Source organism: Dermochelys coriacea, chromosome 21, assembly GCF_009764565.3.
Source record: "Dermochelys coriacea isolate rDerCor1 chromosome 21, rDerCor1.pri.v4, whole genome shotgun sequence".
Taxonomy (NCBI): Eukaryota; Metazoa; Chordata; order Testudines; family Dermochelyidae; genus Dermochelys; species Dermochelys coriacea.
This window is the reverse complement of record NC_050088.1, coordinates 10,390,880-10,412,923: the sequence shown is the minus strand read 5'-3', so window position 1 is coordinate 10,412,923 and position 22,044 is coordinate 10,390,880. Positions and strand designations below refer to the sequence as shown.

Genomic DNA, 22,044 nt, shown 5'->3' with positions numbered 1-22,044 from the left:
TGGGCATTCAGTTGGTTGGGCCGAGTTGGCTTTTTTTTCTTTTACCTTGGGACAAACCGCCTTCAAATCGACTTTGACTTAAAGGTCCTACTACTTCCATCGGGTGTATTTCTGGAATCCCAAGGTCAGTGCATGGAACATGCTGTGTGGAGCTGTACGTGCCCTGCAGCCTTAACCAAAAACTATACAGAGGATCCATTTGCTGCTAGAAATCCTAATATGCTTGCACCATTGTTGCCTCAGCCAACAGGTGGGTAGGGGTGTGTGTGTCAGATGTTCTTCCTGCCCTGAGGAGAGATCTGTAAGGAATACCCCTAGGTGCTGGGGATATAGGGGAGCTATTTAGCTCAGAAGTGAATCATTGTTGCAAAGAGTAGGAGCTGCTGCTATCACCTGTCATATATGTCTATGCTCCTGCCCCCCTTGTGGCTCCAGGATAGAAGAGGGACCTTGCGTCCGGTGCTGTTCTGCTCACCTGAGTTCTCTGAGGTCTCAGTGGAAAGCGAGTGTCCACCAGCAGCCCTGTGTTGTGTGCTGTGTCTGTATGTAGATTGAAAGGCAGAGGCCTGCCTGCCAGGGCGAGGGTTGGTGGTTCTGTGGCAGGGGCTGGCCGCGGCTCTAAAACCAACACACCAGGTGGGAGAGACAGGGAGGCTGGAAACATTCATAAAATGTTTTATTCAAGTAACTGCAAATAGGAAACCAAAGGGTCTTTAACAATGGGCCAAAAAACCTCCACTTTTTATCAACTGTCAGCCACCTGCCTGCTTTTTCCGGCCGTGGCTTACGCTCACATGGTGTCCCCCCCGCCGCCTTGCTGGACAGGTGACTTGAACACCCAGTAAAAACTGTGTAAACCCCAAAACTGCTTTCACCCCTTTGGTCTTCCCCATAGTAATAACCTCCAGCTCCGCTGCAGGTGGTTGTAGCTAAAGGGATGGAGTGTGGTGTGACAAAGGGATCTCCCAGCCTGTAGGTCGTTGGAGGCAGACACTCAAGCTGTTTACTTTCCTGCTGAGTCTAATCCCCCAGCCTGAGGCATGGAACATGAGAAGAGTAAGTGGCCTGGTACCTGGTGTGGATTAATGAGCAAACAATATCTCACCCCAGCCTGTCCTTTGCCTGCTGCAAGCAGAGGTGCCTTCCTGCGAGCTAAGGCGCTCCGCGTTGCTGAGTCACCTCATGAACATCATCCCCTCCAGAGGCAGGTGGGGAAACAGAGGCAGGGGCTGACTCCGCCATTATTCAGGCCAGGCCCAGTCCTGTGCCCGACCCGGGCTGCTTCTCTCTCTAGAGAGTAACATTTCTAGTTCAGTGATCTCGAGCAGCTGGGGAATGTTTCCAGGCCACGGCAGTAGAGTGCTAATCCCAGTGGGGCAGAGGGACAGGGAGGGGTGTTTTCCCCACTGGCGAGTGCTAAGGGCTGGTGGGGAATAGGTTGTGGGTTGCTGCTTTGCCATTTTCTCTCGTTTTACTAACGTCGGCTGGAAAGCCCGGGGGAGAGGGTTGATGGGGTGTCTTCACCACACCCCCTTGAAAAACTTTGTCCCTTTCTATAGTAGAATAGCCTAACGCTTTAAAATTATCTCCCCGCCATCCACCCAACTTTGGCTCCCTACTGTAAATGAATCGTTCCCGAGGGGAGGAATAAAAACCAGAAAGACCATGTTGGAATAATAAATGTTGTAACCAGTACAGCAGCAGTAACAGCAGCAGCATATCTATGGTTAAGAGAATGGAACTTAAATTATCCAGAGGTAGTTGTGAATGGAGGAGGGAAAAAACAAACCAACAAAAATAAACCTTAAAAAAAAAAATCCACTGAAATCTGGTCTGGAAGTACAAGTGTCGCTAAAAAGCCCACAATGCTATTCCTGATGGAGAACTCCACAGAGCTGATGGGAAAGAGAAAGAATCAGCAATGCTGCCTGTGAAAGGCGAATTCCTCTTTAAATGGCAGACACCCCTCTGGGGCTGATCTGACAGTCCTGCAATCAGAGGGCTGCTGCAGCATGACTGTGGGTAGCCGGCCTTATGAGCCTTACACACGGTGTAGGGGGAATCTGAAGCAAAAAGGCAGCCAACAGTGCAGTGTTACATCTATTGTGTGTTGCGGGAGGGTCTCGGTCTTCCGCCGAGAGGGAAGTCTGCTTTTGTAAGTTGGAAGAAGGGATGCAAAAAGCATTAATGCTTCTGTAATAGAAGAGCAAGGGAGGGCTGGACTTTGTAACTTAAAAGGGCAATTCTTCTAGAGCACTGAGTCTTAAAAGTTCTCTGAAGATGGCAGCAGGTCAGTTTTAATCTCTGCCCTGGAGTAATGCAGACAAATCTGGCTGTGCCCTGCTTCCAGGCTTGTGATTGTGCACTGGTCACCTGTGGGGGCAGGGGTGGATCGGACTGCCAGCTGGTCCCTGTACCTTATGTCTGCTCTGTGCTTCAGCTGTGCCACCCTTCTGACTGCAAGGAGACTGCTCTATCACGAGCAGGATGCTCTGTAGGCATGCCTCGGGGTTCTTCAAAATGCACGCAATGGTAATACTTAGCTCTTGCCTAGCACTTTTCATCTGTAGCTCTCCCAGCACTTTACAAAGGCAGTTGGTATCATTATCCCCCTTTTACAGATGGGGAAAACTGAGGCACACAGGTGATGTGACTTGCCATGGATCAGCCAGCAGGCCTGTGGCAGAGTCTGGAATAGAACTCAGGTCTCTATAGTCCTATCTTGTGGCATATTCCCCCAGCAGGGCTCTGCGTGCTGGGTGTGATCACACCTCAGTGCCAACAGAATATGCCTTGGCTGAACTGAAACAAACCGTTAACACATAGCTGCAGCTCAGAGTCCCTCGTGCAGCCAGCCATGGACACACTACTATTGCCTTATCCCCTAAAGTGATTTTAATGCATAGCTCTGCTCTGCTGCTGGGCCCAAAGGGGAAAGCTACACAGGTGCTGGTTCCTCTAGGCCAGCACAGAGCTTTGGGGAGCTCAGCCGGAGCTGGATCAGCACATGAGAGGGAGCCTCCTTCATGCTCTTGGATCCCCTAATTGAGAGAGCAGGAAGGGCAGCCTCGCAGACCCCACCTTTAAATCTTCCCCGCAGGGCCAGCAGCTGAGGAGGGTGGGTCAGAACATCAGCCAAGGAAAGATGGCAGTTCAGACAGTTCTGTGGCTGTGCGTGACAAGGGAGTTTGAGATGAGCGGAGGGAGCGGTGCTCAGCCAGCCCTGTCAGACTAACACCCCCCACTCCTCTCGACAGACCTTGGCTCCCCTCTCGGGGCTGCAGGGAGAAGCTCGTATCAATTGCAGCTTTGGGGCAGCTCCTGTGCAAAGTAGAGATGCTGCAGGGAAAATGGGTGTGTGTGTGGGGGGTTTAATAGATCTGTCCCCAACTAGTTTAAAAAGAAAACTAAAATATAGACAGCCATAAGCAGCCCCCTCTCCTCCTTTTCCTACCATGAAGTGTGTTTAGGGGGCGGAAAAAAAATCACAAAACAATAAAGCAACTGTTCTACAGGAGCCTTCCCTCAGTGAATTTCACTAGGAACAAAAGAAACAACATCAGCCAGTAGGCTAAATTTTAACCCTGTCCAATAAGAAAGAGAAACAACAGAGCCCGTTTTCCCCCTTTGAGTTAACAGCGTCCGTCAGCGAGTGCGATGGCCGCTCCGTCGGTTTGATCTGAACTCCAGTGCTGCTGCTGTTTGAGTATGAGAAAGTTGTGCGGGGGGTGGGGGGCGCGGAGAAGGGGAAAAAAAAACCCCAAGGATTTTTGTTTTGTTTTGTTTTTGTTCCTTCCTCAGTCCAAGAACTTGACGAGAAATTGGTAAGTTGAACGATGAGGTAGTGCCGGCTTCAAGCGTTTTCACTGCTCCTCTTCGGATGACTCCTGCGAAACATTCACTTCCTCTTCGTCCTTCTGCTGTAAGAGAAGGAAGGAGTGAGGTAGCACCTGGCCAGCCTGGCTCCAGGTCAGCGTAGGAGCATACGCCATGGCTAGTGCTGCACCATTAAAGACACAACCCTCTTTAGACCTGCCCCTTGACTCCTCTGTATGTTTAAAACATTCACGCACAACGGTCTTTGAGTGGAGCCCTAACAAGATTAAACTTCAAATCAAGCTCCCAAGCACCTCCAGTCCCAGCACTGCCATGGTGACTTTGGGGAAATCACTCTGTCTCTTTGGCCGGGTTTCCGTACCTGGGAAATGGGGATAAGGGCACTTGCCCATCTTTGAGAGCTCCAGATTAAAAAGCGAGAGAGAGACAGTCACGTAACCAAGGTCGTCAGCATAATTGGCGATGGCTGGAACCGAACATGGAAGAATCCTGACGCTCAGTGCCCTGCTCTTAGCGTTGGACCATAGTGCCTCTGCCAAGGAGACACCCCAACTTCTGTGCCTCCAACGGGCCCCTGTAATGAATTCTGGTTACCGTCCTCAGGGAGAAGCACCTGCGCTGGCTGGTGTTGGCAGGGCCAGTCTCAGGTAATAATATGGTGGTGGGCACCCTGGTCCTGAGTAGGTCTTAGCCTCGGCCATAGCAGAAATACTCAACACTCATAACTTCCATGGACGTGAACAGCCCAACAAAAAACATATCCAGCGGCTAGATGTAATGCTTCCCAGAGGCCACAAGAGGGGACCCCAGCAGCAGCTGGAATCTCAACATGCCTGTTAAGACCAACCCTGCTCTTCCTCCCCTTTCGCAATCGACCTCTGTTCGCCCACTTGGAGAGCAGCACCCTCCCTTGTTCACCCCACCTCCCAAACCTGCACGGCAGGGAGCACGCGTCAGCACTGCTGGCAGGAACCCCTGGGCTGAGTGCCCCAGCGCTGGCATGAAACGGAGCCGGGGAGCTAAGGCATTCCTTGAAATGCACTCTTCTGCCTGGCTCTCTTTAAAGAGACATGCACGCTCGCAAACCAGTCTGAGTCACCCTCACAGTCAGCCCTGAGTCAGCAACCTCCACTTCCGCGCATTTCATTCATAAAAAAAACCAAACCCTTGAAGCCGGCATGGAAAGCAGCTGCCAATTCCATACAAAGTTTTCCAGTGACACAGGCCTTCTCACTTAGCGAAGGAAGGAAGGAAGGGAGTGATGGGTCCTGGTTAACCCTTCTCCACTCCTGGGAAACAGACTGTGGTTAACCAGCGTGCCAGGGCAACCCAAAATAGAAAAAGGGGTTTGGCAGCCCCACCTGGAGAGTGAGGAAGCCGGCTAGAAAATCCTGCAGCTGTGCAAAGCCAAGGACCTGTTTGCAGACTGAGTCGTTTTCAATTTAGACATTGCTTTCGCTTGGAGAATTTCGGGTGTAGAGGTAACAGCTCCCCAGGGGAGCCTGCAAAGCCAAAGACCCTAAAAATAACTGGAGGTGAGCTTGGTGGATCACTTGACAATTACCTGTTCTGTTCCTTCTCCCTGAAGCACCTGGCATTGGAAAACAGGATCCTGGACTAGGTGGACCTTTGGTCTGACCCAATGTGGCTGTTATGTTTGTTCTAGAACACTAGCGAGCCAGGGATTGTGCAAGTTTCAGCGATGCAGCTTTGCGCTAGACCCCCTGCAGTGCCAGACCAGCCCCCAGCTGCTGTTGCCATGGCAAAGCACCCCAATTCCCTCCCTTCACCACACAGGAATGCTGGGGACACTTGTGTAGTCTGCATTGTGCAGGAGGTCAAACTAGATCATAACAGTCCCTTGTGGCTTTATGAATGCACCTCAATCTAGATCTGAAGCCCACCCCTTGCTGTTCCCATCTCGGGCCTCATTTAGCCAGGGATGGTTCCAGAATTTGGCAAGACAGGCATTTTTCTACCAGACAGGCCTAGAACAAGTCTTCCCCTCTTGTTATCCAAGTTGGGATTTGAACCTAAGTCTTGAAGAGCGAGTGGCCAAGTGCACTGTGCACCACGTACGTTGTTATCCCTTATCTTGAGTTTCCAGACAAACTCCCTTCAAAGCTGCATTTAGGAGACTCCTCCAAATCTGGTGGCAAGCAGCAGCAGTGGTGCAAGATATTGGAAACCAACTATCCAGGCTCCCTCCCCTTCTCTGGATGTGGGGTCACTACAGCCAACCAGCAGCAGGTGAGCATGACACATTTAGCCAGGATGTTTCTGCCAAGGGCTGAGGTGGGTGGTTGGGTGGGGGGTCTGCTATGCAATGTGACCCTGACAGTGGCGTAATGCTTAGCTTGAATGGAGTTACACCAGGGAGGAATTTACGGGGTGTACAAAGAAAGGGAAAACTGGAGGTGGTGGCTGGAGACCGCAAAGACTGAAATCCTCAGGGGGCTGGGGGGATGCAGAGGAGCCCGTGGGGCAGTTAGGGGAAGGTGGGAGGAATTCAAGTACTCTTTACAGGGTGCCCCAAATTGCCAGGCTATTCAAGCTGGCTGTACAAGGGGACCCAGCGGAAGAGGCATGCAGTGCTGCCTTAACCCGGAGAGAAGCAAGAAAACCATGGTTCTGCAGAGCTTGCCAAGCCAGCAGAGTGCTCCCTAGGGCAGCAGATAGCAGCTTACAGCAGGGGAAGGGTGGGGCTGCTGCAGTAGCTTATCGCTGCTGGGGGAAGCTCAGACTGCCAAGCACTGTGGGAGGGTCTGTTACAGCCAGAGATCCTCAGTGGCTGGGAAAGGGAAGAAAGAGGAGCAACATATGGGGGCAGAGGGAATTTGCTGCACACTCACTCTGCAGGAATGCCACCCTGGTAACACACCACAAAGCCTTGGGCAGGCCTGTGCCAGCTAGCTGAAGAGAACAAGCCACTTCCTGTTAGTCACTCCAGGGAGCAGGCATAGATCATTGAGCTAATTACAGCCATTTAGAGTCATCATGGACCATGGAGAGGTGGATTATTACCTACCATATTACAGTTTACCCCCCCCCCCCCGGAACCGTCTGGCAGTGAGACACCCGTCCCCTCGCTGTACTCCCCTGGGCGTCGTCCGGCACCAGGATGTGACTCTGTCCCCTTGACCCGCAGTACATTGCATCACACCCCTAAGGTATACCACAGTGCTGCTTCCAAGGACATCTGGCACGAATGCAGGACTGCGACCCGTCTGCTAATTCTATGCTGCCGCCCTAGGAACTTCCAGCCCCGAGATCTGGTTGCATCCCCCCTGCTATATTACAGCTGAAGTCCCAAGGACCTTCCAGTACCAAGACACAACCACATGCCCGCTGCTCGGTTAGAGCATGGCCTGTGTTGCTAATGTCCAGCCCAGAGACGCAGCTCCTTGCACCCCAGCCCCTTCCACGCTCTGTTGTGCTACTGTGGTTGCAAAGTAGTCGAACAAGCGTGGGACCACATCGAACTGCATGGTTCTCATGGAAATTCACAATGACAGAAGAGACAGATCTCAGGCCCAGTTTTTGGTGCAAAAGGAGATTCCCATCAGCAGTACAGGGGCTATGGCATGGGGCGCAGCAGTTGGCGAGCACAGATACCCATGCAGACTAGCCAGTGTCAGTACATGCATTAGCCCCCCACCAACTGGAAAGCCCCCAAGAACAGAGACCAGCTCTTATTACAGTGCAGAAGTGAAGCCATCCATCTACAGTGTGGAATACCTGGACTGCTTCACCGTGATCCTCTGGACACAAGAGGCTCAGATGAATTTCATGCTACTACTCTCGATCTCACCCGAGATTGGCTTCCTCCCTGCAAGAAGCAGGCCTCTTTCCCCACCTTGTATCTGTACAAGGGCCTGATTCTGTGGGGCTCTGCACGCTCTCAATTCACTGGGAGCAGAGGGGGGCTCCGCACCTGGCAGAATCGGGCCCCGGAGGAGAATGATTAGGAAAGGAAGGTTCCACTTACCGATTTTTTGGGCCGGCCTCGAGGTTTCCTCCCAGGTGTTACTGCGGCTTTCTAAACACAGAGAGAACTTTTAAATCCACGGAGGGGACTGAAGAAACACACGCTCGCCTCCTTCCCTGGACATCTTTGATTTCTATTATCTTCTAGCTCAGATGTCACGACAACCGTTCCTCTTCTCCCCCTTGTCACCCGTCAAACTCATCACACGAGGGGCAGTTCCCAGGCTGCCCTTGGGCTGCTGGACACAAAGATGGCCCCATGGAGCTAGATTCCCCCTCCACCCCCCCCATCAGAGTTATTTTCCTGCATGCGACGGCCAGGCCCCAGCCCCATGACTCAGAGAAATTTGCAGGATATGAGTCGCGTGTTTTCAAAACAGCTTTAAAACACAAACACACACACATACCACATTCCCTGAACCTTCTGTCTATCTCTCCCCCATCCCTCCCCCCACGGATAAGCACAGCGATGTCTCATACTCTGTCATTTATACATTCTGTCCTCCAAGACTTCCTGGGGAGGCGGGTGGGGGCCTGAAGGAAGCTGGTAACCTCATCCCCCTCACTAACACACACACGTGACCCCAGGAGAACCAGTACGCTGCTTCTGGGTCACTGCTGCCACAGATTCCTCCCTACGCATCCCCCTAGCTATAAGACTGGATCCTTCTATGAAGCAAGGATCTCAAAGCCCTCCACCCACCTCCCGCCAGTCCTGTGCGATGGGTATCCTTATTCCCATCTTACAGGTGGGCAAACAGACACAGGTGACTTGTCCAAGGACCCCCACAGCAGGAATAGAACCCAGGCATCCCAACTCTCGCCTCCCCCTTCCAATTTAACCTTCCCATTTACTGGGGGAAAATATCCCTCTGGAACTGCTCCCCTCTTGAACTCCTTCCCTGTCGGGGCCGAGATCCAGGGGGCGCGTGCACAGCAATGGCTGGAGCAAGCACATGACTGGAAGCGGCTGTGGAGTCTGGGTCTGGAGGGATGTGCTCAGAAATGAGCCTCCTTCTATCCTCTGCCCCACACAATTCCTTTGGGGCTCGTCCACCGTTTGCAGCTGGCTAGAATAATGGTGGGATGCTCAAGGCTGCCATTAAACAGAAGATGGGGTGTGAGCCCTCCCCTCGTCCCTCTGATCGCAGCCCAGAGTCTATGGTAAGAGACTTCCCTGCTCCACCCCCACTTTCCTCCCTGGAGAAAGGCCTGGGGCCCCATGCAGCAGGGAGACCTTCTTTCCCTGCCCACCCTCAGCCATGCAAACCCCAGCTGCCTCGATGCTGCACACGAAGCTAATGCTCATGCCGACACCGACTAACAAATGTCACCAGCTGTCCCAGTTGGATGCAACCGGCTTCGTGTGACGGGGAAGGCCATCTAGGACTCTCCAGAGGGGCAGGAGATTCCTCCCTGCAAAACTCTGGGTGCCCATCTGTCTGGTCCAAAGCCTGTTTGTCTGCACAGCTGGGGTAGAAATCTTACCACTGAGCCCACTGCATGTGCGTGTGTGTGCGTGCGGGAAGTTCCGTCACCTCCTGCTTCCCAGAACAGAAATCCTGTGGATGCTACACTTTGGCCCCCAAGAAATCCAAGGGAGAGGGACATCTTGTGACCAGACACCCCCAGGCTCCCAGTGCCCAAATGCCAAGGAGTCGCTTCAATCTTAAATGGCCATTAAGAAGCAGTGGATGGGGAAGGTCGTGTAGTTTCCCCTGCCTCCCATACCTACCCTGCCTTTAGAAGTGGCCTTGTTTTTGCTCCCCTTTGGTCTGCCACGTGGTCTCTTGGGGGTTGGTGCCTCGCTGGGTTCCTGCTGGAGACAAAGGACAGGACTTGTCAGCAGACACCCAGATCTGCAGTGACCAGCGCCGAGAGGCAGGGCTGGGGCAAGCGCAGTCTGTTCACAGCCCACTTGCCCATCCAAGTGGGATCCCACTGCACTTAAGAGCAGGAAGGGATCCCAGCAAAACAGAATAAATGGGAGTCCCGGCATTGGAGGAGCAGGCATGCCACTGGGCCTCTGTTACAGAAATGCCCACAGCACGGCACTGCACCCGCCCCCTCAATCTTAATACACAGATGCCAACCAAAACACCTGGCTAGTGTTTGCATTGCAGCAGAGGCAGATCAAGGGGGAACAATGCATGCTGGGACCTGTAGTTTCCAAGGGCTGTGGGAATTGGAAGTGAAGAGCTGGCCACAGTGGGCCTGCACTTCGACTCGCTCTGCTTTCAGGTGACGCGCTCTGCTGTGGACAGAACACACCTGTCAGGCTGCGCACAGGAGGGACGTGGGACAGAGCAGACGGGGGCTACCTGGATTTCGATGGAACGGGCCATCGGTGAGGGGGGGAGGAAAGGCATGAACCTGCCGAGAAGAGGCTGCTTTCCCTCCCAGATTTGGGGACGTCGGAGAGCACGCCATGGGGCTGATTTCTGGAGCAGGCACTGGGATAGCTCCCTTTAAAAATTAAAACAGTTAACCCAAGAGCCCCTCGCCCAGGAAAGAGCACCCTGAAATTTCAACGCCTGGGAGACTCGTACAAAAAACAATCTTGTGAACTATGCATTATTCTGGTGTCACCGCTACAGTTTCTAATACCCAGGCACTTTCCGTTTATAGCTGCAGCTATTAGCGAACCAGTAATCCAACACCCGCAGCCCTGCCCCCACCTCCACCGAGTGACTGCCTCCCCCCACCAATCCGAGCCCTGCGAGGGAGATATTCCACCAGCCGGAAGAGGAAGGAGCTGGGATCAGCTGGTTCAGGGCAGTTAAAAGATTGATACCATGGGCCAGTTGCTGATCTTGGTTAGGCTGGTGTCAATGTGGAGAAACTGCAATGGCTGACAGCAGAGTTAAACTCTGTGCTTCCAAATGAGATGTGCTCACAATTCCCTGTGTTTCCCCAGCTCCCTGGGTTTATGCTTAAGGTAATACTGCAACAATAAAGGGATCAGAGGAATGACACTCTCCAGGGGTTAGAACAGTAAATGGGAATTGGGACACCTGGATTCCCTTCCTAGCTTTGCCACTGACTTGCCGTATGCCCTTTGGTTGCTCCAGTAACATGCCTGCTTAGCAAAACTCTTCCAGAGCCTCATCTGCACATGGCACTAGACCATCCTCAGCTGAACCCAACTGGTCCTAAAGTTTGAGGGGATTATTGGTGGCTAGTTACTTGCTGCAGTTCCAGATGAAGGGCAGGGGAATTCTCCCTTCCCTGCAGGTTTAGCCAGTCATGTTTCAGGTTCTGCCATAAGAGTTATAACTAGCTGGCTAACTAATTATGTTGGCTGCATGGCAGAGAGCAGAGAAATCAAAGAGTTCGTGCCTGGGCCTTACATGAGAGGAAACTTACAAACAAAATTCCCACTGGTTCAGCAGGACTGATTAGTTAATCAGCATTAGTTAAACCTGCTGAAAAAGCAGGTTTCATTAACTACCATGATCATAAAACTTGGTTCAGCTGCAGAAGTCTTGTCTATATTATGACTCCCCTCAGTTCAGCTGAACTAGAGGTAGAACAGGTGGGATTTTTTTTTTGGTAAGTTTCCCTACTGTAGCTAAAGCCTCTAAGGTCATCTTGTTGCCATAGTCTTTACTTAGCTGGAGTTTCCTGAGGCCCTTTGGGCACAGCAAGGAGAAGAACATTATGCTCATATAACTCCAAATGACTCAAAAACTATACACCTACCACCACTGGTGCAGAGGAGAGCAGCTTAGAGGGAGGAAATTTTGGCAGAGAACATATCCTGCCAAACTCTTACTCTATAATAAGTTCCAGGGGGTCTCTGCTGTCCACATGTAGCAAAGAGAGTCGGGGGTTATAAGTTTGTATCCAGGAGAGAAGTTATGCATGTGTTCATTTCCATGGTGGTGAGCCCCCCCCCCCCCCATGTATAGAAATTGGACGTATGGCATGATTCCCAGTTCCAGTAAGTACCTTCTCTGGAGCCTCATTTGTTTTCTTGTGTTCATCCCTAGGGTAAATGTTACTCTTCACTGAAAGTTCCTGCTGTCTTTTTGCCTTGCCTTGCCTCCTAAGTCCTTCTAGAGAAGGCCATTTGGCCCCAGCTTGGAAGCCAGAATTTAATCTTACCTGGCAATAGAAGCTATTTCTTTGCCCCATGCTAGATCTTGGGATGAAATCTCGATAAGTATCTATTCAGCCCTCTCTGATGTTGGGAGTAGCCTCATTTTGCAGATCACAAGTTAAGAAACTTGCCCAAAGCTGCCACGCATTGTAAGGCAGTGGTGGAGCTGAGGAGAGAACCCAGGAGCCCTGACTCCCAGTCCTTGGATGTAACCACCAGAGCATGCTAGATAGGTGATGCCTCCCCGGTGGCAAGTCAGTCATGGAGATGCCTTTTTTTTTTTTTTTCCTTTTCTCCCCACAGACCTCCCGTCTGCATGCCTTGTAGAGCACCTCTCTAAGAACATGGAAGAAAGCAATTCTCCATACCTGCGGCTTCTTCCTGGGTCGTCCCCGCCCTCTCTTCTCAGACACGTCCTCCTCCTGTTTGGAAGCCAAGGGCTGGCTGGATTTTGCACTAGATTCACTCATCGTCTTTCTTCCAGAGGACAAAAGAAAAGAAGAGGAAAGGGTAAGTACAGAACACATGTCTAGATGACCCCTGTTCTATAGGCCACAATCATCGCCATGATACTGATGGAGAAATCGGGGCACAAAGAAGGGAAGGGTCATGTGCATGGTTGATTTAGTTAGTGTTGGCCCTGCTCTGAGCAGGGGACTGGACTAGATGACCTCCTGAAGTCTCTTCCAACCCTAATAGTCTATGGTGTCCTAGGGAAAGCCACCCAGCAGTCAGAATTACAAACTGGGGGTCACTGGTCAGTGCATCTGCCATGTCCCATCAGAATCTTGCACTCCCCTGCCCCCTGCGCCAGTTCTTGCCCTTCTTTCCCCACAATAACCTGTGTTGGATCTGTCAGCAATACGTTTCTTGGGGAACAGCACAGCAAGGAATCTTGGTGGTTCCTTCAGAACATGAAGGTTTTTGTGCCTCGCCCTTTGCCCACCTCTCTGCAAGTACCCAAAATCAGAGGCCCCTTTTGAAAGTCTGGGCCCTCTCTGTTGCAGGTAGTTGTCCACACACCCCACTGCTTAGGTCAGGGTGGGGTGGAACGGCAGGGATGTCAGGAGTGCTCCGTGAAGGAGGGAGTGAATTATATACAGTCTCCTCCTGCTATGCCTAGTGCTAACCAGCAACCCTTCGTTGCATGCACCCTCTAGTTATTTACACAGGTAGAGAAGTGTAAATGCACACTCAGACAGAACTACGGGGAAAAGCCTCAAGAGCAAGATGCATGAAGGCTGTGGAATAGTCTCCCAATGGAAAGCGGTGGGAGCCCCATTGCTTAGGGCACTTAAAAGTAGGCTGCACAGATTACCCCACCAGGGAATAATCCTGCCTTGATGGGGAGATGGTCTAGGTAGGACCTCAAAGGGCTTTTCCAGGTACCAATTCTATCTTTCAGGCTGATCCTCTTCTGATAGGTTTTTAACTCAGGCTCTGTGCAGTGCTTCCTTTTCTTGTCTTGGGAACACTTCCCTAAGGTTGCTGGAGAAGATACTCCAGTGTGCATTTATGCTTCTGTTCGTATTGCTGAACTCAGGACCCCCCTGTCCTAGGTGTTGTACGTGTGAAATAGTAAGAGAGCATCCCTGCCCTGAATTGCTTACAGCCTAAAACAAGACCGAGCAAAGGATTATTTACTCCTGCTCTGCAGAGGGGCAACTGAGGTGTAGAGAGAGGAAGAAACTTGCCCTGGGTTGCACATGAGTAGTCAGGGTTCAAATCTTCTAAATCCCAGCCCAGTGCATTTGTTACAAGACCCACCTTTAACTCCGCTGTATCTCATGCTGATCCCAACAATACCCCACCCCAAATGTGGGCAGGATCCACACCTTGGCCTAGTTAGGGTGCCTGGCTCTTCTGATGCTATTCCACAGCTCTGTACTGTCCCCCTCAAAGTCACAGGCAGCTCTTAAGGCATACAGAGCAAAATGCATCCTGCACTAGCCGTGCTCACATCCTGCCAGGCTGAGAAATGGATGGAAGGGGGGAGCACGTTCCGACATGGTGCTAGGTGCTGTACAGAGACCGTCCCTGCCCCAAAATATTTATTCTGAATCAATTCCCTGCAGCATTGGAGCCAAACTATATCCTCTGTGGTGGAGCGTGGGAGGGAGAAGTGGTGCAAAGTTCACCTTGGGGCCATTGTTAAAGCCAGTCAGAAAGAAGTGCCCTGGGCAGCCCCAGCTGGCTCCCCTGCTTAGGCCTAGGCTCTTCTCGGTTCTCATGCTCTTTGCCTCCAGTTGCTGCCCCCAGCATTGGGGGTGGAGCTGGGGTTCCCCTGCACCCTGCCCTCCACAGCCGCTGCTATCCCTTCCCCCAGCCGTGCAGTGCCCTGCACACTTATTGCACGCACCAGGGACTCCCTGCAACTCCAAATTCTCTGTATGCCCCCAACCACACTCAAAAAAAGTCCATTTTTCTAGCAGTTAAGCCACTAGCCACCAGTGCTCAGAATAATGTCTAACACTTCCCTCCCTCCAAGTCAGCAGCGACTAGAATGGGTCCAATTCCAAAAGGATCAGCAGCAGTCAGGAAACAAAACCCACCCCCAGCAAAATGCCTTTGAGCTCACTAAAACAAGTGACACCAGCATCTAAAGTAGTTTGTCTAAATAAATCTGTGGCAGAGCACTTTGCAAACTCATCCCCAGCTGATCACAAGGGAAGCCTTAACGTAGTCTACACTAGACCATGTAGAGTTAATGGATTCCTATCCAACTCGAGGTAGCTAACACCTTGGTAAAGATTAATCCGGATACTTTAGCGTAGTAACAAAGTTTCAAGGACCCTCCTCCCATCTATAAAGAAAGAGGGTGATCGCAACCTCCTGAAACCTGTGCACAACCCCCCAGTGGAGAATCCATGTCCTAGGAAAACAGGTGCTTAATGATATTGGTTGTCAGCAACTGGATCCCATTCAATTGACTTTGCAAGTTGTGTTCAGAGAGGACAAAGCTCTTTCCAACACTGTTGCATGCCTACGTCAAGCAACAGTCAGTCCCATCTACCCTCCCAGCTATATCAATTGAACAGGGTCCCCTTTGCAGACAACTGCCCTCTGTAACGGGTGGGTTGCTCAAATTCCACACCAACAGTTATTGTCCTTGGTGATGGGCATGTAGCCGTCCTCAGCAGGGCTTCGCTGCTACAGCCTGAAATGGCCAAGCTGGGAAGTTCAGATTTCTAAACAAATTGCATGGTGGGATGAAAGCCCAAGGAACCCCATGCACGCATCCTGAATGCACAGACCTTCTAGCTTTTTAAAACAGTACATATGGGCTCATGGTCAGTTGTGGAAGTGACTCACAAGTAGTAAACGTCAGAAGCCACAGCCTCATGTAAACACCCCTATGTATTACTCACTACAAGGTTCTCTCCCTCAGAAATATGGTCCCAATGTTTTTAAGTAAAATTCTTGGCTACTTGGGTATCCAGTTAAGAAGTCAGGACTCTTGTCAGATGTGATGCATCCTCTGAGCACCCCCTTCCATCTCGGACAATCTGGGCATGCAGGCGTGGGGAGCGCTGGACCCACAACATATGCAGCCTCTTCAGGGGCTGCATGGGGCAGGGCTCAGCCCTGTAGCAAACAGCCCACAGTGCTAACTCAGGGTTCCTGGTCCCCATTCTGACCCCAGAGCAAGGTTTTTGGTGGAGCTGTGTTGCCATGGAGGGAAGGAGAGCCAGGAAGTAGCTTAGAGACACAAATCCGATGAAGTGAGCTGTAGCTCACGAAAGCTTATGCTCAAATAAATTTGTTAGTCTAAGGTGCCACAAGTACTCCTTTTCTTTTTGCGAATACAGACTAACACGGCTGCTACTCTGAAACCTCTCAGTAGATGGTCCTACCCTCCAATGGACCCCTTCAAGAGCTGCATGAACCCGTGAGGAAGAGATTTGCAGGTCCTCTAGGCTGAGCCCCCAGCCAGTTTTTGCAGGGGCCCTAACAGGCAATCTCACTACAGGATTATGCTGCATTGGGAAATGGCCCTATACCCGTGTTGGGATGGGACAGGTCTCTTCCCTGTCTAAGACAGGGTCTATGCTTCAGCTACGCCACTGTAGTGACATAGCATAGATGTGGCCTGTGTCGACGAAAGAGTTTTCCCCATTCGCATAATTCATCCACCTCCCCAAGAGGCAGTAGCTAGGTTGAGGGACGAATCCTTCTCTCTACGTCCGCACCCGCAGCAGGGGTTAGATTAACCTAACTACATACAGTGTTCTGGGCACACAGGTTTTCATAGCCCTGAGTGAAATAGGTCTACCTAAGTTTTTAGGTGCAGACCAGGCCTTAAGCTTATGAAGAGAAGATGTCAGTGGTGTGGGAGGATCTAGTCAGGTCACATGGTTGTCTCCCTGCTCTCCGGCCTAAATCTCAGCAGCCAGGGGAGCAGGAAGTTAAAGCATAGCAGAGACACATAACTGGCAGGCACCTGAGGAGGGGACATGGCATTCGTAAGACCAAAGGTCCATCTAGCCCCATATCCTGTCTTCTGACAATGGCCAATGCCAGGTGCTCCAGAGGGAAGGAACAGAACAGGGAATCATCAGGTGATCCAGCCCCTGTTGCCCACTCTCAGTCTCTGGCAAACGGAGGCTAAGGACACTGTCCCCTGCCCATCCTGGTTAATAGCCACTGATGGCCTTTTCCTCCATGAACTTATCTAGTTCTGTTTTGAACCCTATTATAATCTTGTCCTTCACAACATCCTCTGGCAAGGAGTTCCACAGGTTGACTCCTGTGGTGCATTGTGTGAAAAGATACTTACTTTTGTTTTAAACCTGCTGCCTATTAATTTCATTTGGTGGCCCCTAGTTCTTGTTTCGTGTTATGAAAAGGAGTAAACGCTTCTTTACAAAAAGACAAGGAGTACTTGTGGCACCTTAGAGACTAACAAATTTATTTGAGCATAAGCTTTTGTGAGCTACAGCTCACTTCATCAGATGCATGTTCACGAAAGCTTATGCTCAAATTTTGTTTGTCTAAGGTGCCACAAGTACTCCTTTTCTTTTTGCGAATACAGACTAACATGGCTGCTACTCTGAAACTTCCTTATTTACTTTCTCCGCACCAGTCATTATTTTATAGATCTCTATCATATCCGCCCCCTTAGTCATCTCTTTTCTAAGCTGACAAGTCCAAGTTTTATTAATCTCTCATTTGGAAGCTGTTCCATACCTTTAATCTTTGCTTCTCTCCCCAATCTCCACACCTGGGACTGATTTCACAGCTCCTTTGCACCAGACAGGAGCCCTGCCAATCCAAGCCCTAGTCGCCACCTCGCAGTTTAACAGCAAAAGAAAAGCAATAGCCACGGGGACAATCGCTTGCTTAGATCTCAGTCTCTTCACACCCAAGAAGTCCTCTCAGAGCAGTCTCACAGGGACACCACCCAGAAGGCAGAGCAGGGCAGTCCCAACAGCAAGGGGATAAAATAAATAAAAACTGGTTTTACTGATGAGCCCAGGAGGGGCTCAGGACAAAAGGTGCATGCAATTCCCTCCCTATTAACTTGACTAACATTCCAAGGGTCTGCTTTGAAGACCCCCCCCCGCTCTATTAGAGCGGCTATCCTTTACAAGAGGATGCATCCGATGAAGTGAGCTGTAGCTCACGAAAGCTTATGCTCTAATAAATTTGTTAGTCTCTAAAGTGCCTCAAGTACTCATTTTCTTTTTGCGAATACGGACTAACACGGCTGCTACTCTGAAACCTTTACAAGAGGGGTTCTCAAACTTTTGTAGTGCTAACCCCTTTCACACAGCAAGCCTCTGAGTGCAACCCCCCCGCCTGTATAAATTAAAAACACTTTTTAAATATTTAACACTATTATAAATGCTGGAGGTGAAGCAGGGTTTTGGGGTGGAGGCTGACAGCTCATGACCTCCAGTTTGAGAACCCCTGCTTTAAAACAAGCATGATAAAGGCAGGGAGTGAAGGGGCACAGGCAGAGATAAGACCTTTGAAGATCTCTGTCCTAGAGGTTATAATCAAAACCACCCTCAGCAAGAATGGCTTGATTTCAGGAGTATGGTCTAGACCCCTCCTCAAGAGGAAGGAGTGGAAAGAAACCTTGTAAAGTTTACAGTGGGGAAGGCCCCCACCCCATCACCACGCCTAAATGGGACTGAAGGAAAGACCAACAGATCTCTTCCTCTCTGGACCTATAAAGAAACCAAACCCCCCCAGCGGGAAGGGAAGTCTGGGCGTCAGGTAGAGCCCATAGCGGCTGGAACGGGGGGTGTTGCTGCTGCACCCCGTGGCCTGAAGTGGATTCTATCAGACAGGGTTTACAGCCTGCTTCAAGAAAAGGAGGACTTGTGGCACCTTAGAGACTAACAAATTTATTAGAGCATAAGCTTTCGTGAGCTACAGCTCACTTCATCGGATGCATATTGAAGCCTGCTTCAATAGCTCTCAGCACCCCAACTATACAAATTGTTCCTGCACCCCTGGTAGAGACCTCCCCCCCCCACAAAAGCACCTCTAGGGAGAGAGACACACCTTAGAGAGCAGGCAGGGGGAAGTTATTTCCCACTGAACAAACCCCCCCCCCGGCCCGCTGGGCAAATCAATGAGCCCCAGCCCTGCAGAAATAAAAAGTACCCCCTTGCCCTATGCTCAACCCACCACAGCATGTGGGGAACACTGCACCCCTACGGCCCAGCACCCCAGAACACAAGCAGGCAAGCAACCCCTTTAGGGAATGGACATCCCAAGGAAAGCGTCCACCGCCCGCCCCCGGCACCCCAAAACACAGCAGGGGATTTACCACAGGCTCTTCTTGGTTGGAGAGGGAGCCATGGCTCTGGGAATCGGCCCCTTTAAAGGGCCAGGAGGAGGAGGGGTTTCTTGCGAGCCCAATGCGCTACCTGCTCTTTGCAAAATAAAGGGGGAAAGAAAAAAAGCAAACCAACCCCCCCCCCAGCTCTGCCTGGCTATTGGCAGAAATGCCGTGCCCCCCCCCAAAAAAAGGAATCGGTGCAGGAAAGTGCTGTCGCGCGATTTGAAAATGAAACCGGCTCGGAGTGTGCGTATTTGCAAAGCTCGCGGGGGGGGGACAGGAGCCCATCACCCGAGCCCGGCAGGAGCGAGCTCCGCCAGCGACCCGGGGCCGGCTGCGAGCTCGCAGCTCCCGGCCAGGGCGCCCCCCTGTCGCGGCTGCTGTTCCTCCTCCTTCCCCGGCGCTCAGCGGCTGTCTCGGGGGGGGGGTTTCCAGCCTGCTGAAGAAATAGCCGTCCCCTCCCCCTCCCCATCAGGTGCTTTAATGATGATGATGATGAAAAAATAAAGAAGGGGAGGGGGGGTAGCAAGAAGGTAGCATTGCAGATTCTGCCCACCCCAAACCCAGGGGAAGCCCTCCCCACTCCCCTTCTTGCAAGGCACGGTAAGACTAAAAGCAAAGGGCATATTTATCCCGCATGCCTTGCTGGCTTCTCTCTGCAAATTGTAAACACTAGGATTCATCATTATGATGATTTGCAATTTGCAAATGATTTTTTTTGGCCCTCCCCCCCCCCCCAGCAGTGCCCATTCGACTTCAAAATAATCATCAAAATAAACAAAACACCAACTTACTAACACCCCCCCCCGCCGCCTCCACCCAAAACAAAACGAGGAAAAAAAAAAAAAGAAAAAAAAAAAAAAAGGCCAGACACTCACAATTGCTCCCGATCTCGGATCTGTGTGGGGTGTGTGTGTGTGTGTGTGTGTTTTCCTTGTGTGTCTGTGTTGTGATCAAATTAAACCAAAACCCCCCTTCTGGCTGCTGCTGATTGCAAATGCGGATCTGAAACAAGAAGGCAGGCAAGGAGAGACTCACTCACACACATATACAGACCAGCCAGGGCGCTCTTATTTATATAAATAAAAAAAATTGTTCCAAGAGGAAGGAAGCTGGGTCAAAATCATTTGCACGGGGAGGGGGGGCAGAGAGGGGGAAATAGGAAAGGGACAAAAAAAAAAAACCAAGAAAACACCCCTCCAAGCCTTACTGGAGGGAATCCAGCTGCTAAAAATAGCAAAATCACACTCCAAATTAAATAAGGGCAGGCAGGCTAAGCTAAAGGGAGCTTTAAGCCCTTCCAGTTGAGGAGGGGTGGAGCCCAGCAGAGGCTACGCTACGCCATCACCAGTGGGTGGGGAAGATGCAAAGAAGGGGAAGGGAAGGGTGATTTAAAAGGGCTGCTGCGGTTAAAGCCAATGTTAGAAGGTGGGTGGAAAGTGGGTAAGAGTAAAAAACCAGCAAGAAGCAAAAAAAGCAGCAAGATCCGCCTCCCACTCCTCCCCTTAACAAAACAAACCTGGTCAGATGGAGGAGACAAGAAGAGAACTATTTTTCAGAGCTGTCATTTATACATATAAATATTAAGAGGGTAGAAACCCCCCACATTGTTCTTTTGTTTAAAGGAGAAATGATTCCTGAGTAGTTGGGCATCCTGCTGGGGGAAAAGTAGCGTGGTTCTGAGATTGAGGTGCTGTTTATTATTTTTTTAGAGAGATGCTCGCAGGTAGCTTTGAACCCCCCCGTTTTTAAAATACATTGCCTTTTTTTTTAAATATACAAAATCACTTTGATCGTAAGCTGGGGCAGGACCTGATTTTGTTACCTGGTCCTTGATTGGTGGTCCTAGGCTCTGCTGTAATAGAAATAATAATTATGAAAGGGATACAGTCAGCGTCAACCGGATGGGGATGTGAATATGTTCTCTTACTGCAGTGGAGTGCAGTTACTCCTGATTTGCACCAGTGTACGTGAACGAAGAATCAGGGCAATATAGTGTGATGTAGGGAACTTTTTCACAGCATGGGTTGCATATTCATAGATTGTCTTGTGGCCATCTTCCCTCTTATTTGTGATTGTTCAGGCCCACCTCTGGCCCATGTTCGCCATTGCATGACATCTTTGTAGTAGCTACAGCAATTGCTTATGTGGAAAAGTAACAGTAGGAATGTAAAAAAGAAAAGGAGTACTTGTGGCACCTTAGAGACTAACAAATTTATTTGAGCATAAGCTTTCTTGAGCATTGGAATGCATCCGATGAAGTGAGCTGTAGCTCACGAAAGCTTATGCTCAAATAAATTTGTTAGTCTCTAAGGTGCCACAAGTCCACTTTTTCTTTTTTGCAAATACAGACTAACACGGCTGTTACTCTGAAAGTAGGAATGTAGTTAATGTATTTTTAGCTTATTTTAATGTGATTTAACTGCTGGAAATAATGAAAAGGCAGTGCCATGTGACCAGCCCCGGACCACCAGCCCCCCCCCCTTTTTTTCAGAACCATTGTTGTAAACAGGTTTCAGAGCAGCAGCCGTATTAGTCTGTATTCTCAAAAAGAAAAGGGGTACTTGTGGCACCTTAGAGACTAACAAATTTATTTGAGCATAAGCTTTCGTGAGCTACAGCTCACTTCAACAGAGGCATTCTCCCCACTGTATTTTTCCACCGAATGCATCCGATGAAGTGAGCTGTAGCTGACGAAAGCTTATGCTCAAATAAATTTTAGTCTCTAAGGTGCCACAAGTACTCCTTTTCTTATTGTTGTAAACAACACCCATTTCTTTACCTAGGTTATTATAGCATCAGTCTATTAAAAGTGAAAAAGAATTTTTAAAATCCAATTCACTTGTCCCTCTTTATGGTCTTTGTTTGTTTTGAATTTCTCCCAGCTTGGATAACGAACATGAATAGAATCAGCTTCTCTTTTTCTGAGGGTCATTTTCCTATCCAGGCTCTTCCTCCATCTTTGGTTTTCAAATTCTGCAGTTAGTTTAAAATTGTTTCGTTGTCTTGTTCATTTGAAATGGCAGAGATATTTCTGAGAGCCAAAGTTTTCAAATCTGCATGCTTAAAGTTAAATTCCTAAATAAAGATTTAGGAACATAAATCGAAGTAGCTGGATTTTCAGATGTGCTAAGTAGCTGTAGCGCTCACGAGGTCTGAGCCTGCAATGGTCCCTTCTGACCTGAGTATCTATGAATCTATGAGCCACAAAGGTTCACCAGTGCAAAATTCAGGATCAGGGCTATGGATCTAGATGGGAGCTGAGAGTCTCGGTATCTCTGGAAATCAGGCCACTCTTATAGGAGGGACAGGATTTTTGGCCAGT

At 50.2% G+C, this 22,044-nt stretch overlaps 1 protein-coding gene and 1 long non-coding RNA gene across 11 annotated transcripts in view; one reads left to right on the top strand and one right to left on the bottom strand.

Moving 5' to 3' along the window:
* Positions 1-659: 659 nt before the first annotated feature.
* Positions 660-20,081, bottom strand: HMGA1 (high mobility group AT-hook 1). 9 transcript variants are annotated; one of them, XM_038380041.2, is made up of 5 exons: positions 19,598-20,081; positions 12,295-12,403; positions 9,560-9,643; positions 7,826-7,876; positions 660-3,920 (listed from the first exon to the last, which is right to left on the bottom strand). In XM_038380041.2, exons 2-5 carry the CDS (start codon positions 12,394-12,396, stop codon positions 3,864-3,866), a joined length of 294 nt encoding a protein of 97 aa, XP_038235969.1. In that variant the 5' UTR covers positions 12,397-12,403; positions 19,598-20,081; the 3' UTR covers positions 660-3,863. The 9 variants fall into 9 exon arrangements, with proteins under 9 accessions (XP_038235969.1, XP_038235973.1, XP_038235970.1 ...); XM_038380045.2 differs by having other exon boundaries at positions 9,560-9,640; positions 19,598-19,867; XM_038380042.2 differs by lacking the exon at positions 19,598-20,081 and adding an exon at positions 18,708-19,202.
* Positions 5,870-22,044, top strand: part of LOC119846404 — a 44,266-nt gene continuing 28,091 nt past the window's right edge. Inside the window, exons 1-3 of one of the 2 annotated variants that reach the window (XR_006276509.1) lie at positions 8,135-8,988; positions 10,066-10,237; positions 12,230-12,436. This is a non-coding gene — a long non-coding RNA (uncharacterized LOC119846404). Of the gene's footprint in view, positions 6,088-8,134; positions 8,989-10,065; positions 10,238-12,229; positions 12,437-22,044 lie in introns of those variants that run through there. The other variant, XR_005289863.1, reaches the window with a different exon arrangement.